Source organism: Rhinoderma darwinii, chromosome 4, assembly GCF_050947455.1.
Source record: "Rhinoderma darwinii isolate aRhiDar2 chromosome 4, aRhiDar2.hap1, whole genome shotgun sequence".
NCBI classification, from domain to species: Eukaryota; Metazoa; Chordata; class Amphibia; order Anura; family Rhinodermatidae; genus Rhinoderma; species Rhinoderma darwinii.
Window position 1 is genome coordinate 328,978,001 of NC_134690.1, and position 12,294 is coordinate 328,990,294.

The 12,294-nt window shown below is 39.9% G+C and overlaps 1 protein-coding gene across 3 annotated transcripts in view; it reads right to left on the bottom strand.

Moving 5' to 3' along the window:
- Positions 1-2,645: 2,645 nt before the first annotated feature.
- Positions 2,646-12,294, bottom strand: part of RASGRP3 (RAS guanyl releasing protein 3) — a 106,064-nt gene continuing 96,415 nt past the window's right edge. The window contains exons 10-14 of one of the 3 annotated variants that reach the window (XM_075864432.1): positions 10,233-10,380; positions 7,851-7,887; positions 7,426-7,551; positions 5,352-5,719; positions 2,646-4,157 (exon numbers count right to left, since the gene is read on the bottom strand). In XM_075864432.1, the coding sequence (XP_075720547.1) occupies positions 4,149-4,157; positions 5,352-5,719; positions 7,426-7,551; positions 7,851-7,887; positions 10,233-10,380 (688 nt within the window). In that variant the 3' untranslated portion in view covers positions 2,646-4,148. Of the gene's footprint in view, positions 4,158-5,342; positions 5,720-7,425; positions 7,552-7,850; positions 7,888-10,232; positions 10,381-12,294 lie in introns of those variants that run through there. The other 2 variants (XM_075864433.1, XM_075864434.1) reach the window with 2 other exon arrangements.

Sequence of the window (12,294 nt, forward strand, 5' to 3'; positions counted from 1 at the left end):
TTTGTATTTATGCAAATGAGGCTTGCAAAAGTACAACTGGGCGTGTTGAAAAGTAAAAGTACAACTGGGCGTGTATTATGTGCGTACATCGGGGCGTGTTTACTACTTTTACTAGCTGGGCGTTGTGACGAGAAGTATCATCCACTTCTCTTCAGAACGCCCAGCTTCTGGCAATGCAGACACAGCCGTGTTCTCGAGAGATCACGCTGTGACGTCACTTCCCCAGGTCCTGCATCATGTCAGACGAGCGAGGACACATCGGCACCAGAGGCTACAGATGATTCTGCAGCAGCATCGGCGTTTGCAGGTAAATCGATGTAGCTACTTACCTGCAAACGCTGATGCTGCTGCAGAATTAACTGTAGCCTCTGGTGCCGATGTGGCCGACACGATGCAGGACCTGTGAGTGACGTCCCAGATCTGCACTGCCAGAAGCTGGGCGTTGTGAAGAGAAGTGGATGATACTTCTCATCAGAACGCCCAGCTAGTAAATGTAGTAAACACGCCCCGATGTACGCACATAATACACGCCCAGTTGTACTTTTACTTTTCAACACGCCCAGTTGTACTTTTGCAAGCCTCATTTGCATAAATACAAAAATGGCCATAACTTGGCCAAAAATGCTCGTTTTTTAAAAATAAAAACGTTACTGTAATCTACATTGCAGCGCCTATCTGCTGCAATAGCAGATAGGGGTTGCAAAATCTGGTGACAGAGCCTCTTTAAGCAGAGAGGAACTAGACTACAAGCAGGAAGTTCAATAATCTGGAAAAGAGGTACTGCAAGGTCCAGGCTTTATATAGGAGCAACAATCGTGAGACCAATCAAGGCAAGTAATCCAGAGAGGCAGGACTTAAGAAAATCTAGACATTAAATCGAGCACTGGAGCTATCCACATCTCCTGGGGCTCAAAGAGAAGTGCTAGTGCCTGGGACACAGGAGTCTCCGGGATTCCTATCCTGACCTAGCTGCAATATTTAAACATGCAGACACCCCGGACGAAGCAGGTGGCGAAACACGTGTTGGGGCTCAGGCTCCATCTCTTTTGGTCTGTATTCTGTCCTCCTTTTTGTGCCTGTCTAGTCTAATTGCTTTCCCTAACTCCACACTTGTTACTATATGGTTGCTACATTTATTGTTCAGGCACTTGCATTTCTTTCTATAGGAGGTTTTTTGTATTTACGTGTGGAGATCCTTGCATCATGGGTTTGTTGTTCCATTTTATATTTTGTATTTTATTATGTATCTAATAAGGCCTAGTTCACACTGAGGTTTTTTTTTTGCGCTGTTTTTGACGCGGAAACCGTGCCAAAAAACGTCCGAAACCACCTTCCATTGATTTCGATGGGAGGCAGAGGCGTTTTTTCATCTATCCATAAATACTGTCCGTAAATACGGATCCATAGTCATCCGTAACTTATCCACATATACAGAACGGTATACGCAAATACGGTCCGTAGTGAATCTGTATTTGATCCATATATACGGATCCGTAAAAAAAAAAAAGGGAGGCTGCAATGATGTCACCAACATGTTGCATAGCAACGCTTCTATAAATATGGATGGTTTACGGATACACATCCGCAGCCCTCCGTATTTATGGAAGCGCCCATAGGCCCATAGCGCCCATAGAGTCTCCCATAGACCGTTCTATGGGAGAGTCCGTGCGTTAATTACAGACAAGAATAGGAGAGGTTCTATAATTTGTTCAGCACGGACACCCATCTGTAAAAATACGGAAAGCTGTCCGTGGCCAATAGAAATTAATCAGTCCGTAGTTACCCCATTAAAAGGTATTTTAAGCTGTAAGTAGTATCAGAAGGTCTCTAATAGGGCCCTATGTATCAGAGAGAACGTGATCTTGTTGCCCTTAGCAATAAATAGAATTATCTAAACTGAATTAGACATGGTCTCTGGTGAGCTGCTATTGAAAACAAATACAATATGGGTAGTGTTGGCAAGTATGTAATCCAAACATACAGAAGTTGTTACTCTGAAGATGTTACTATTTTGACATGCAAATGCTATGTGTCACGCAGGGTCGGACTGGCGCACCAGAGTATCCTCCAGTGGGCCCAGGCTCTGATGGAATAATAGGTCCCAAAGGTCAAATAGAAGACAAGCCCATTTGGAGCTCACTTTGGCACCAATGACTTGCCACTAGGATCTGTTTCTTATAAGTTGATTCACAAATAAACTATTAGACCCTACTGATGATATGTCCTGTGAGTGAATTGATAATAACAAAATTTTTGAATAATAAAAATAATAATGGACATGTATATATTCTGTATAGATGTAATGTGGGCCTTTGAAGGAACCCTAGTCCTACACCGGTCATCCACATCTGAACTCCCCACTGCTAGATGTCGCGAGATTTTGTTGAATTGGTATCATGACAAATTGAATAACTTAACGCAATTAGAAAAAAATTAAGGGTGGACACATCTGTACCTTAGATTGGATTTTTACATAAGCATTGTAGCCACAACCACCCGAATTCTCCTTTATATTATGTTTTGATGCACACAGCAGTCATGCACATTATGAAATTTTATTCGAACCATTATGCTTCAGAGAGGAAATGGCTTGTCATTTGCTAATAAAACACAACACATGGAAATGTAAAACTGTATTTTGCAGGGATTGTTTTTAAATAACATTAAGGAACAGCAATCACAATTTTATACTAGTATCCAGTGATTCAAGGAATTTTTGAAATAAATACAAGTAGTGTGAGCATTGTTGAGCCATTAACATGTGTTTAAGTTTTGATACTATGTTATTTACATTATTCCGTAGTTCATAAGGTGATCATTTTTCGACTTTTCAAGTAACAAAATTATGGGTGAGATTCAACAGATTACTTTTATCGATTTCTCTGCGGCAACCAATTTAGTGATGAAGGTGGGCAAAAGTAGAACATTGGCATCTGTACCCTTGAGCCTTTTTTGCTGTTTTAAAAAAATGAGACAAAACTGTGAGGGGTCGTTTGGGGCAATATGTTGAATAAGAAATACTCAGTACATTATTGTAGATGTGTTAATTGTACATGAGAAAACACATTTCACATGTATAAGAGTATCTACCTCCAGATTTTATTCAATCAATATCCTTGATAATAAGGGTATGTTCACACGACCTATTTTCAGACGTAATTCAGGCGTTTTACACCTCGAATTACGCCTGAAGAGACGGCTCCATTAAGCCTGCAAACATCTGCCCATTGCTTGCAATGGGTTTTACGATGTTCTGTTCAGACGAGGTGTAATTTTACGCGTCGCTTTCAAAAGACGGCGCGAAAGAAGACGCCCGCGCCAAAGAAGTGCATGTCACTTCTTTGGATGTTTTTGGAGCCGTTTTTGGACTAGACTGGTAAGTCTAGTCTTTTTAAAATGCTGTCAGTGCCCTCTACTCACCCTGCTACTTGACAATATGTGATCTACTAACACATTAGATGTCATCATGCTACAGTTTTGCTACAAAAACTTGCAACTTTGAAATTACTTCTCAAAAAATGACACTGAGATTCGCTCTACATCATATTAATGATTCTCTTTTAAGTATTCTCTATGTCTCATGAAAAATGTTATATACCTGCTTCACAGATTAATGGTAAGAATGTCTGCGATTTTGACAAGTGAAAACAAAATGATGTCTGAATACCACCTACTGGAATGACATGAAATATAATTTGAGCTACCTGTAGTATACCTGACACTGCTGATGTAGATCCTTGGATCTGATAATTATTAAATAATATTTTATGACTCTTCACTTGCTCTCCTAAAAAATAAATACCAATCACATCTTTATACAAAGTCTCTACAAACCTAAAGCTGTTATAGATATGTACAAAAATTGTGGCTTACAGAGGAGTCCGACACACAATGTGACCAACGCCAAGATAAACTGTAGTAGTCTATTAGTTGTCTCTTCTTTCCAACTGTTGCTACTCTTGGCTTTCAGTGAGAAAAGTCCATTTGTAGCTCAAACAAATAGTGCATTTCGCCAAACATTCGTACTAGGTCGCTCTTTTCATAACCAAGTAGTCCAGGTCACTTTTCTGCTGTTGAAAGCTATTTTGAAGGAGTTTCCAACCTCAGCCAGTGCCAGTTTTCTTTTCACTTTACAGAAGACTAAAGAATCAACGGTCCTGTGGACATATAGCATCAAAGAGAATTAAATAAGATTAACAATTTCTTATACAGATATTTTGAGACCAATTCATAATAATGACAGGGAACCTGCAGAAAATTGAAACAGAAGTCACTTACTTTATTTGACCTGTCACTTGACCACATTATTCATTGGCTCTAGAAGTGTTAAGTATTTGAATGTGTATAGCCAGCTCTAGAGCCAATGGTGGATGCGGTCCTTTATATGACCGGCCATTGGTGGATATGGTAATTTAAGTGACCGGCCACTGGTGGATGTGACGTCACATTGAACAGCACCTGACTGCAATTACAGTTTACATTATTTGCAAAATTGTTATTTCTATACTGTCACTTAAGTAGGGGACTTTTTCTATTCTCCGCAAATTCCCATCCTTCATACATTATCATTGGTGTCCCCGAATACCCCTTTTTGTAATAAACATAGTGCAGATAATTATAAAACAGATCATCATCTTAATAATTTCCAAAAGCAACCCTTCATCCCAGACATGAGCCTTCAATCCATGATCCGAATAAATATTACATATTTTAGTATGAGTAGATCACTTCTGTACCAATGGTATGGAGTGCTTGAATAAAATCCTAAAAATTTCACTGGAACAAGCTACATGGTTTTCTCTCAAGCTCAGTTTCAGGTCTCGTGTACATGGCTACGGTGTATATTACATATTTAAATATCTTCTGGGTTGTACAGTTATGTAATAGGGCACCTATAGACTACTATGGGGCTCTACTGTACCTCTGTATGCGTCTGGTAGCATGCTCCATCGGATGCCGTATTACTAAGGCATTTTCTGTACTACAATATAGTATAAATCTGACAAAAGCAAATTATGATATGCTCTATCATATACCGTATTACGAAAGTATTCTCCCCTTGAAGTATTGCTTCTGGAGAAGAATATCTCAGACATATGGCCATAAGTCCCTGACGCTCCATAGTACAGAGCTGCACAGGACTCTGTACAGCCTTCTTTACATGAGACCTTGTTCCTCATAATTATTGCTGTTCCAAAAATAAAATAAGATTTGTGGTAACTTTACAGTTCCAAGTTATAACAATATTTTAATGATCCCAGCAGGTTTCCCAGATACATAGATTTAGCTTCCCAATGGATATTTCGAAACTGATTTTTTCATACATAAGATTCAAATTTATGTTATTGTACCTCTGTACTGCTCAATTCCTCCTTAGTTCCTGTCCCATTGTGGTCTTGCAGTTGCTCCATAATTTGCACTTCCATAATGTCCATATTTGGGTGCATGTTGGACTTTTCATTCTCCCATTTAGCAAAACCTTTGCTTTTGGTTGACTTACTATAAAACTTGCATTTCATCTTAGGAAATGTATGAGAACCTGTGTCACTCCAACCAGAATCAGGCCACAGTGGGTCTGTTTGTGTAGCCTGGCTGGTTGTTGATCTCTGTAATCGTACTGAAATTTTCCTAGAAGATCCAGTGACCAAAGTGATTGCTCGTCCATCCAGATCTTGACTTTCTCTCCCAGATGAGGGAAACTCAAAGACTTCATCTTGTGCTGCAAAAAAATGATACTGTAGTATTTAATATCTAATTGACTTCAAACTTAGCTCCAATATGGCACATTCATTATTCTTGTTTTTACTTTAAAAAAATAATTATCTACTGGCTAAACAGATTATTTTCTATTTGCATTCAGATATCCCTCATTTTTTTCCCTACTGACTACTAAAATAAGGGCTACATGACCTCTGAATGCAACCGGATGCAGTGCTGTTCATGAAGTACACCCATTGCTTAGGATTGTCATGACACATGTAACCATGGATCTTTAACCTAACAGGGCCATCCCAACTGGACAGCCCATTCACTGTAGGTTTGGCTGTTGAAACCCGTGGAGATGAGCTGACTTGACTGGGGAAAATTGCTAGTGGCATAGATTGCCCTGCAGTGCATGGCACCCATTTAACGCCTGGTTGTGTCAAGAAACTCAGAGTGAACTACCCTTTCCATCTATGTCCTGGCTAATAGAGGGTTGTCCCGAGTAAGTGGCCCCTCTTTATGACATCCATATGCCCTTGTAGGGCTAGTGAGGCATATGGACAGAGGTTGTACAGTTACAACAACCCATTTAGGGTAAGGTCTACATGGTGACACGTGCCATGCAATGGTATGCAATGTCATCATAGAACAACACTGTGTGTCTTTGCAGTCCACAGCTGATGCATTGTGATCATATTTATCCTCACTCTTTTCTTTCGTCTGTTTTTCTTTCCAGATGCCAGTTGTAGGATTTGTGCATGCACTGGCTATCCTGGGCTCTAGTTCCTAACCATACCACTATCTAAGCAGAATTAAAAAAAATTGTGCTGTACTTTTGGGGATTTTTTTTTAAATACAGCAACCGTTCCAGCAAATAGAACCCGAACCTACGTCAGTTTCTCTAGAAATATTCATGTGCCTTTCTGTTTATTAAATGTAATGTTACAGCCGTAGTCAAGGACCGCGACCTCCACTTATCTGCCTCCCGCAGATCTTCCTCTTCTTGTCGGCGTCTCCCACCTCGGAGATGCCGGCACATGCATCCACTGTGTCCCGTAGTGCTCATAAGAGGGCGTGCACACTGGTTCCCGGCCTTAAAGAGCCAGCGCACACATATGTAAATAATTAATTATTTCCAGATCACCCTGAGCTATAAAAAGGGCCCTGCCCTTCTGATCCTTGCCTGAGCGTTGTTTGTAATCCCCATGTTAGTCTTGCTAATGGTTCCTTAGTGTTGTCCCGTTCCCAGTGTTCCCATGCTCTGCTACCTGTATCCCGTGCTGTGTTATTGTTCCCGAGCCTGTTTAGTGATTTGGGTTGTGTCCTACTACATCTGTTGCCCTCCGCCACGTCTGGCGAAACCTATTGCACCCATTGTCATCCGCCACGTCTGGTGCAACTTACTGCACCCGTTGTCATCTGCCATGTCTGGCACAACCTGCTATCATCCGCCACTTCTGGCGCAACCTGCTGTACCTCCTACCATCTGTGCAGGAGCCCCTGCCACCATCTGGACTATTTCAGGTACCCGTGTGCTACGAACTTGTATAGACTTTTGCACAGACTGTGACTTGGCCAGGTATATGTAAGGTATACCATTGTCCATAAAAGTGCACTGTTTGTAACGTGAAGACATTTTCAACTTCTCTCCTGCCAGGGAAACGTCATAACTATCAATTGTAGTTTTTAACCTCATCATATGTTGCATTATATAAAATATACCTGGAGCTATAGATGGGCTGTTGGGAAGGGAACCATGGTTGCTGCCGATAGATGCTGCTCTGGAGAATTTCCTGCATGCTAGCACAAGAAGATCTTTACACTGTTTATGGCAATTGGCTCCACAGTCTAAAAAGGAATTCATTGAAAGTTAACATTGTTTCTAGTTATGAACCACAACTTTTGTGAACTGTCATAAGAAGGAAGCAAACCTACAGTATATTTGCAATGTCAGCAAACTTGAGTAAATTAATTGATACACCTGCCCCATTATAATAATCAAAGAAGGGAAGTATTCACTATTCGTTGTTTACAAGCCATTGTATATTAAATATAACATGGAATGCAATATACAAATGAATGTTGCTTTTTTTTTTTATTCTCATGGATGATCTTTCAATATGCCTCTAAGGGCCCTTGCAATTTACCTTTACACTTGTATCCTTGTTTGATTATACCCCATAGCTGAAATGAAAGATATGGCAAGTTAATGGAAGCAGTAAGGAAAGCTGGGTCATAAAGAAGGAAGTACTGTAGCAATTACTATACTAAAACAGGATATAACAACACCCTTCCTGCCAGCAATAGCTTCAGCTCATGTGAATTTTAACTGAAGTCTTTCCAGATTTCTCACTAAAAAAAGTCTTGATGGTCATACAGACCAAGTGTGTGCTTATAAATCATAAAGGTGCAAGTGTTCAGCGAGACTGGTGTAGTCATGCTACTATAATTATGCATTTTTTTTATCATTATTATCTGTTATTTACTTATCAACATAAGTTGATATGGGCCAGTTTGTGGAAGAACAAACTAGAGGTGAAGATCTGTTGGATCTGGTCATTTCTAATAATGCAGAGCTTGTTGGGAATGTCAATGTGCGTGAAAACCTTGGTAACAGTGATCACAATATAGTTATATTTTACCTATACTGTAAAAAACAAACACAGGCTGGGAGGGCAAAAACACTTAATTTTAAGAAGGCCAATTTCCCCAGGATGAGGGCTGCAATTCAGGACATACAGTGAAGGAAATAAGTATTTGATCCCTTGCTGATTTTGTAAGTTTGCCCACTGTCAAAGACATGAACAGTCTAGAATTTTTAGGCTAGGTTAATTTTACCAGTGAGAGATAGATTATATTAAAAAAAAAAAAAACAGAAAATCACATTGTCAAAATTATATATATTTATTTGCATTGTGCACAGAGAAATAAGTATTTGATCCCTTTGGCAAACAAGACTTAATACTTGGTGGCAAAACACTTGTTGGCAAGCACAGCAGTCAGACATTTTTTGTAGTTGATGATGAGGTTTGCACACATGTTAGATGGAATTTTGGCCCACTCCTCTTTGCAGATCATCTGTAAATCATTAAGATTTCGAGGCTGTCGCTTGGCAACTCGGATCTTCAGCTCCCTCCATAAGTTTTCGATGGGATTAAGGTCTGGAGACTGGCTAGGCCACTCCATGACCTCAATGTGCTTCTTTTTGAGCCACTCCTTTGTTGCCTTGGTTGTATGTTTCGAGTCATTGTCGTGCTGGAAGACCCAGCAATGAGCCATTTTTAATGTCCTGGTGGAGGGAAGGAGGTTGTCACTCAGGATTTGACGGTACATGGCTCCATCCATTCTCCCATTGATGCGGTGAAGTAGTCCTGTGCCCTTAGCAGAGAAACACCCCCAAAACATAATGTTTCCACCTCCATGCTTGACAGTGGGGACGGTGTTCTTTGGGTCATAGGCAGCATTTCTCTTCCTCCAAACACGGCGAGTTGAGTTAATGCCCAAGAGCTCAATTTTAGTCTCATCTGACGACAGCACCTTCTCCCAAGCACTCTCAGAATCATCCAGATGTTCATTTGCAAACTTCAGACGGGCCTGTACATGTGCCTTCTTGAGCAGGGGGACCTTGCGGGCACTGCAGGATTTTAATCCATTACGGCGTAATGTGTTACCAATGGTCTTCTTGGTGACTGTGGTCCCAGCTGCCTTGAGATCATTAACAAGTTCCCCCCGTGTAGTTTTCGGCTTCCTCAGGATCAAGGATACCCCACAAGGTGAGATTTTGCATGGAGCCCCAGATCGATGTAGATTGACAGTCATTTTGTATGTCTTCCATTTTCTTACTATTGCACCAACAGTTGTCTCCTTCTCACCCAGCGTCTTACTTATGGTTTTGTAGCCCATTCCAGCCTTGTGCAGTTCTATGATCTTGTCCCTGACATCCTTAGAAAGCTCTTTGGTCTTGCCCATGTTGTAGAGGTTAGAGTCAGACTGATTAATTGAGTCTGTGGACAGGAGTCTTTTATACAGATGACCATTTAAGACAGCTGTCTTTAATGCAGGCACCAAGTTGATTTGGAGCGTGTAACTGGTCTGGAGGAGGCTGAACTCTTAATGGTTGGTAGGGGATCAAATACTTATTTCTCTGTGCACAATGCAAATAAATATATATAATTTTGACTATGTGATTTTATTTTTTATTTTTTATATAATCTATCTCTCACTGGTAAAATTAACCTAGCCTAAAAATTCTAGACTGTTCATGACTTTGACAGTGGGCAAACTTACAAAATCAGCAAGGGATCAAATACTTATTTCCTTCACTGTATGCTAAATGGACACACTTAGCATACATCTGTGCCATAGAAACCTTTAGGACTGGATATATTTTTTTTTTATTGCCACCGTATACGCGTGATCTGTTAATGTGATCTGAATTTAGCTTTAGTTCTTATTATTTAAGTAAGGAAACGTCAAAATTCTGGTACCTGATTATAAAATATATTTACAATGCAATAAAATGAACGTACAAATCCAGCACAGTGCTCGCAGAAGGTCGGCTTTAGATATGTCATCTCCTGGAAGTTGTGAATAAAGCCCGGTCCCATTTTACAATGAAACTGAGATTTTGCTCTGAGAAAATAGGCCATCATTTCTTCTTTACTGATTAGACCATCTCTATGGGAAAAAAAACAGAAACAAAAAAATATATATATTATTATACTTACAGCTGCATGATATTTCTATAATATTTACTGACTGAAAAGCATATATATTTTATTTTTATTTTATTTATATATAATATAAACTTGGATTATTTCTAAATGAATTTGTGGTTGATCAATTGTATATTGACTTAACACTTTAATGCTATATAGAACAAATATAAATGTGTGAAGATACAGTTAGGTCCAGAATAATTTGGACAGTGACACAATCTTCATGATTTGGGCTCTGCATGCCATCACATTGGATTTGAAATTAAACAACTGAGATGCAATTGAAGTGTAGACTTTCAGGTTTAATTCAAGGGTTTGAACAAAAATATCATGTGAAATGTTTAGGAATTGCAACCATTTTTCTACACAGCCTCCTCATTTCAGGGGCTCGAAAGTAATTGGACAAATTAACATTGCCATAATTAAAATGTTTTTTTTTAAAAATACTTTGCAGAGAATTGTTTGCAGGCAATGACTGCTTGAAGGCTGGAACCCACGGACATCACCAAACGCTGGGTTTCCTCCTTTGTGATGCTTTGTCAGGCCTTTACTGCAGCGTCTTCAGTTGTTGCTTGTTTGTGGGTTTTTCTGCCTTGAGTTTAGTCTTAAGCAAGTGAAATGCATGCTCGATCGGGTTGAGATCTGGTGATTGACTTGGCCACTGCAGAATATTCCACTTCTTTGCCTTGAAAAACTCCTAGGTTGCTTTCGCAGTATGATTTGGGTCATTGTCTATCTGTACTGTGAAGCGACGTCCAAACAACCTTGCAGCATTTGGTTGAATCTGAGCAGAAAGTATATCCCTGAACACTTCAGAATTTATCCGGCTGCATCTGTCTTCAGTCACATCATGAACAAACACTAGTGACCCAATGCTTATGGCAGCCATGCATTCCCATGCCATCACCCTGCCTCCACCCTGTTTTGGATCATGAGCCGTTCCAAGCCTTCTCCATACTTTCAACCTCTGGTACTGGTTGATCTTAGTTTAATCTGTCCAAAGAATGCTGTTCCAGCACTGGGCTGGCTTCTTTAGATGTTGTTTGGCAAAGTCCAACCTGGCTTTCTATTTTTTAGTCTGATTAATGGTTTGCACCTTGTGGTGAACCCTCTGTATTTGCTCTCATGAAGTCTTCTCTTTATGGTAAACTTGGATACTGATAGACCTACTTCCAAAAGAGTGTTCTTCACTTGGGTAGATGTTGTGACGGGGTTTTTCTTCACCATGGAAAGGATTCTGCGATCATCCATCACTGTTGTCTTCCCTGGATGTCCAGTCCTTTTGGAGTTCACAAGACCACCAGTGCGCTCTTTTTTTTTTCAAGAATGTACCAAACTGTTGATTGAGCCATTTCCCACATTTGTGCTCTCTCTCTGATGGATTTTCTAATTTTTTTCAGCCTAACGATGGTCTGTTTCACTTGCATTGAGAGGTCCTTTGACCTCATGTTGTGGGTTCACAGCAACAGCTTCCAAATGCAAATGCCACACCAGGAATCAACTCCAGACCTTTTACCTGCTTAATTGATGATGGATTAACAAGGGAATAGCCCATGTAGCCTTTTAAATAGCTTTTGAGATAATTGTCCAATTACCTCTGGTCCCTTGAAAAAGAGGCAGCTACATATTAAAGAGCTGTAATTCCTAAACCCTTCCTCAAATTAGGATTTGGATACCCTCCAATTAAGGCTGAGATTCTGCACTTTAAGCCCATATTGATTATATATTTGTATATTCAATATGTTTTGGTAAACAGTTAAAATGCCAAAACTTGTGTCACTGTCCAAATAATTCTGGACCTAACTGTATATTAAAACAATTTCAAATATCATAACCCACTACAGGGGCCTAAATAAATGGCATTCATCAGCAA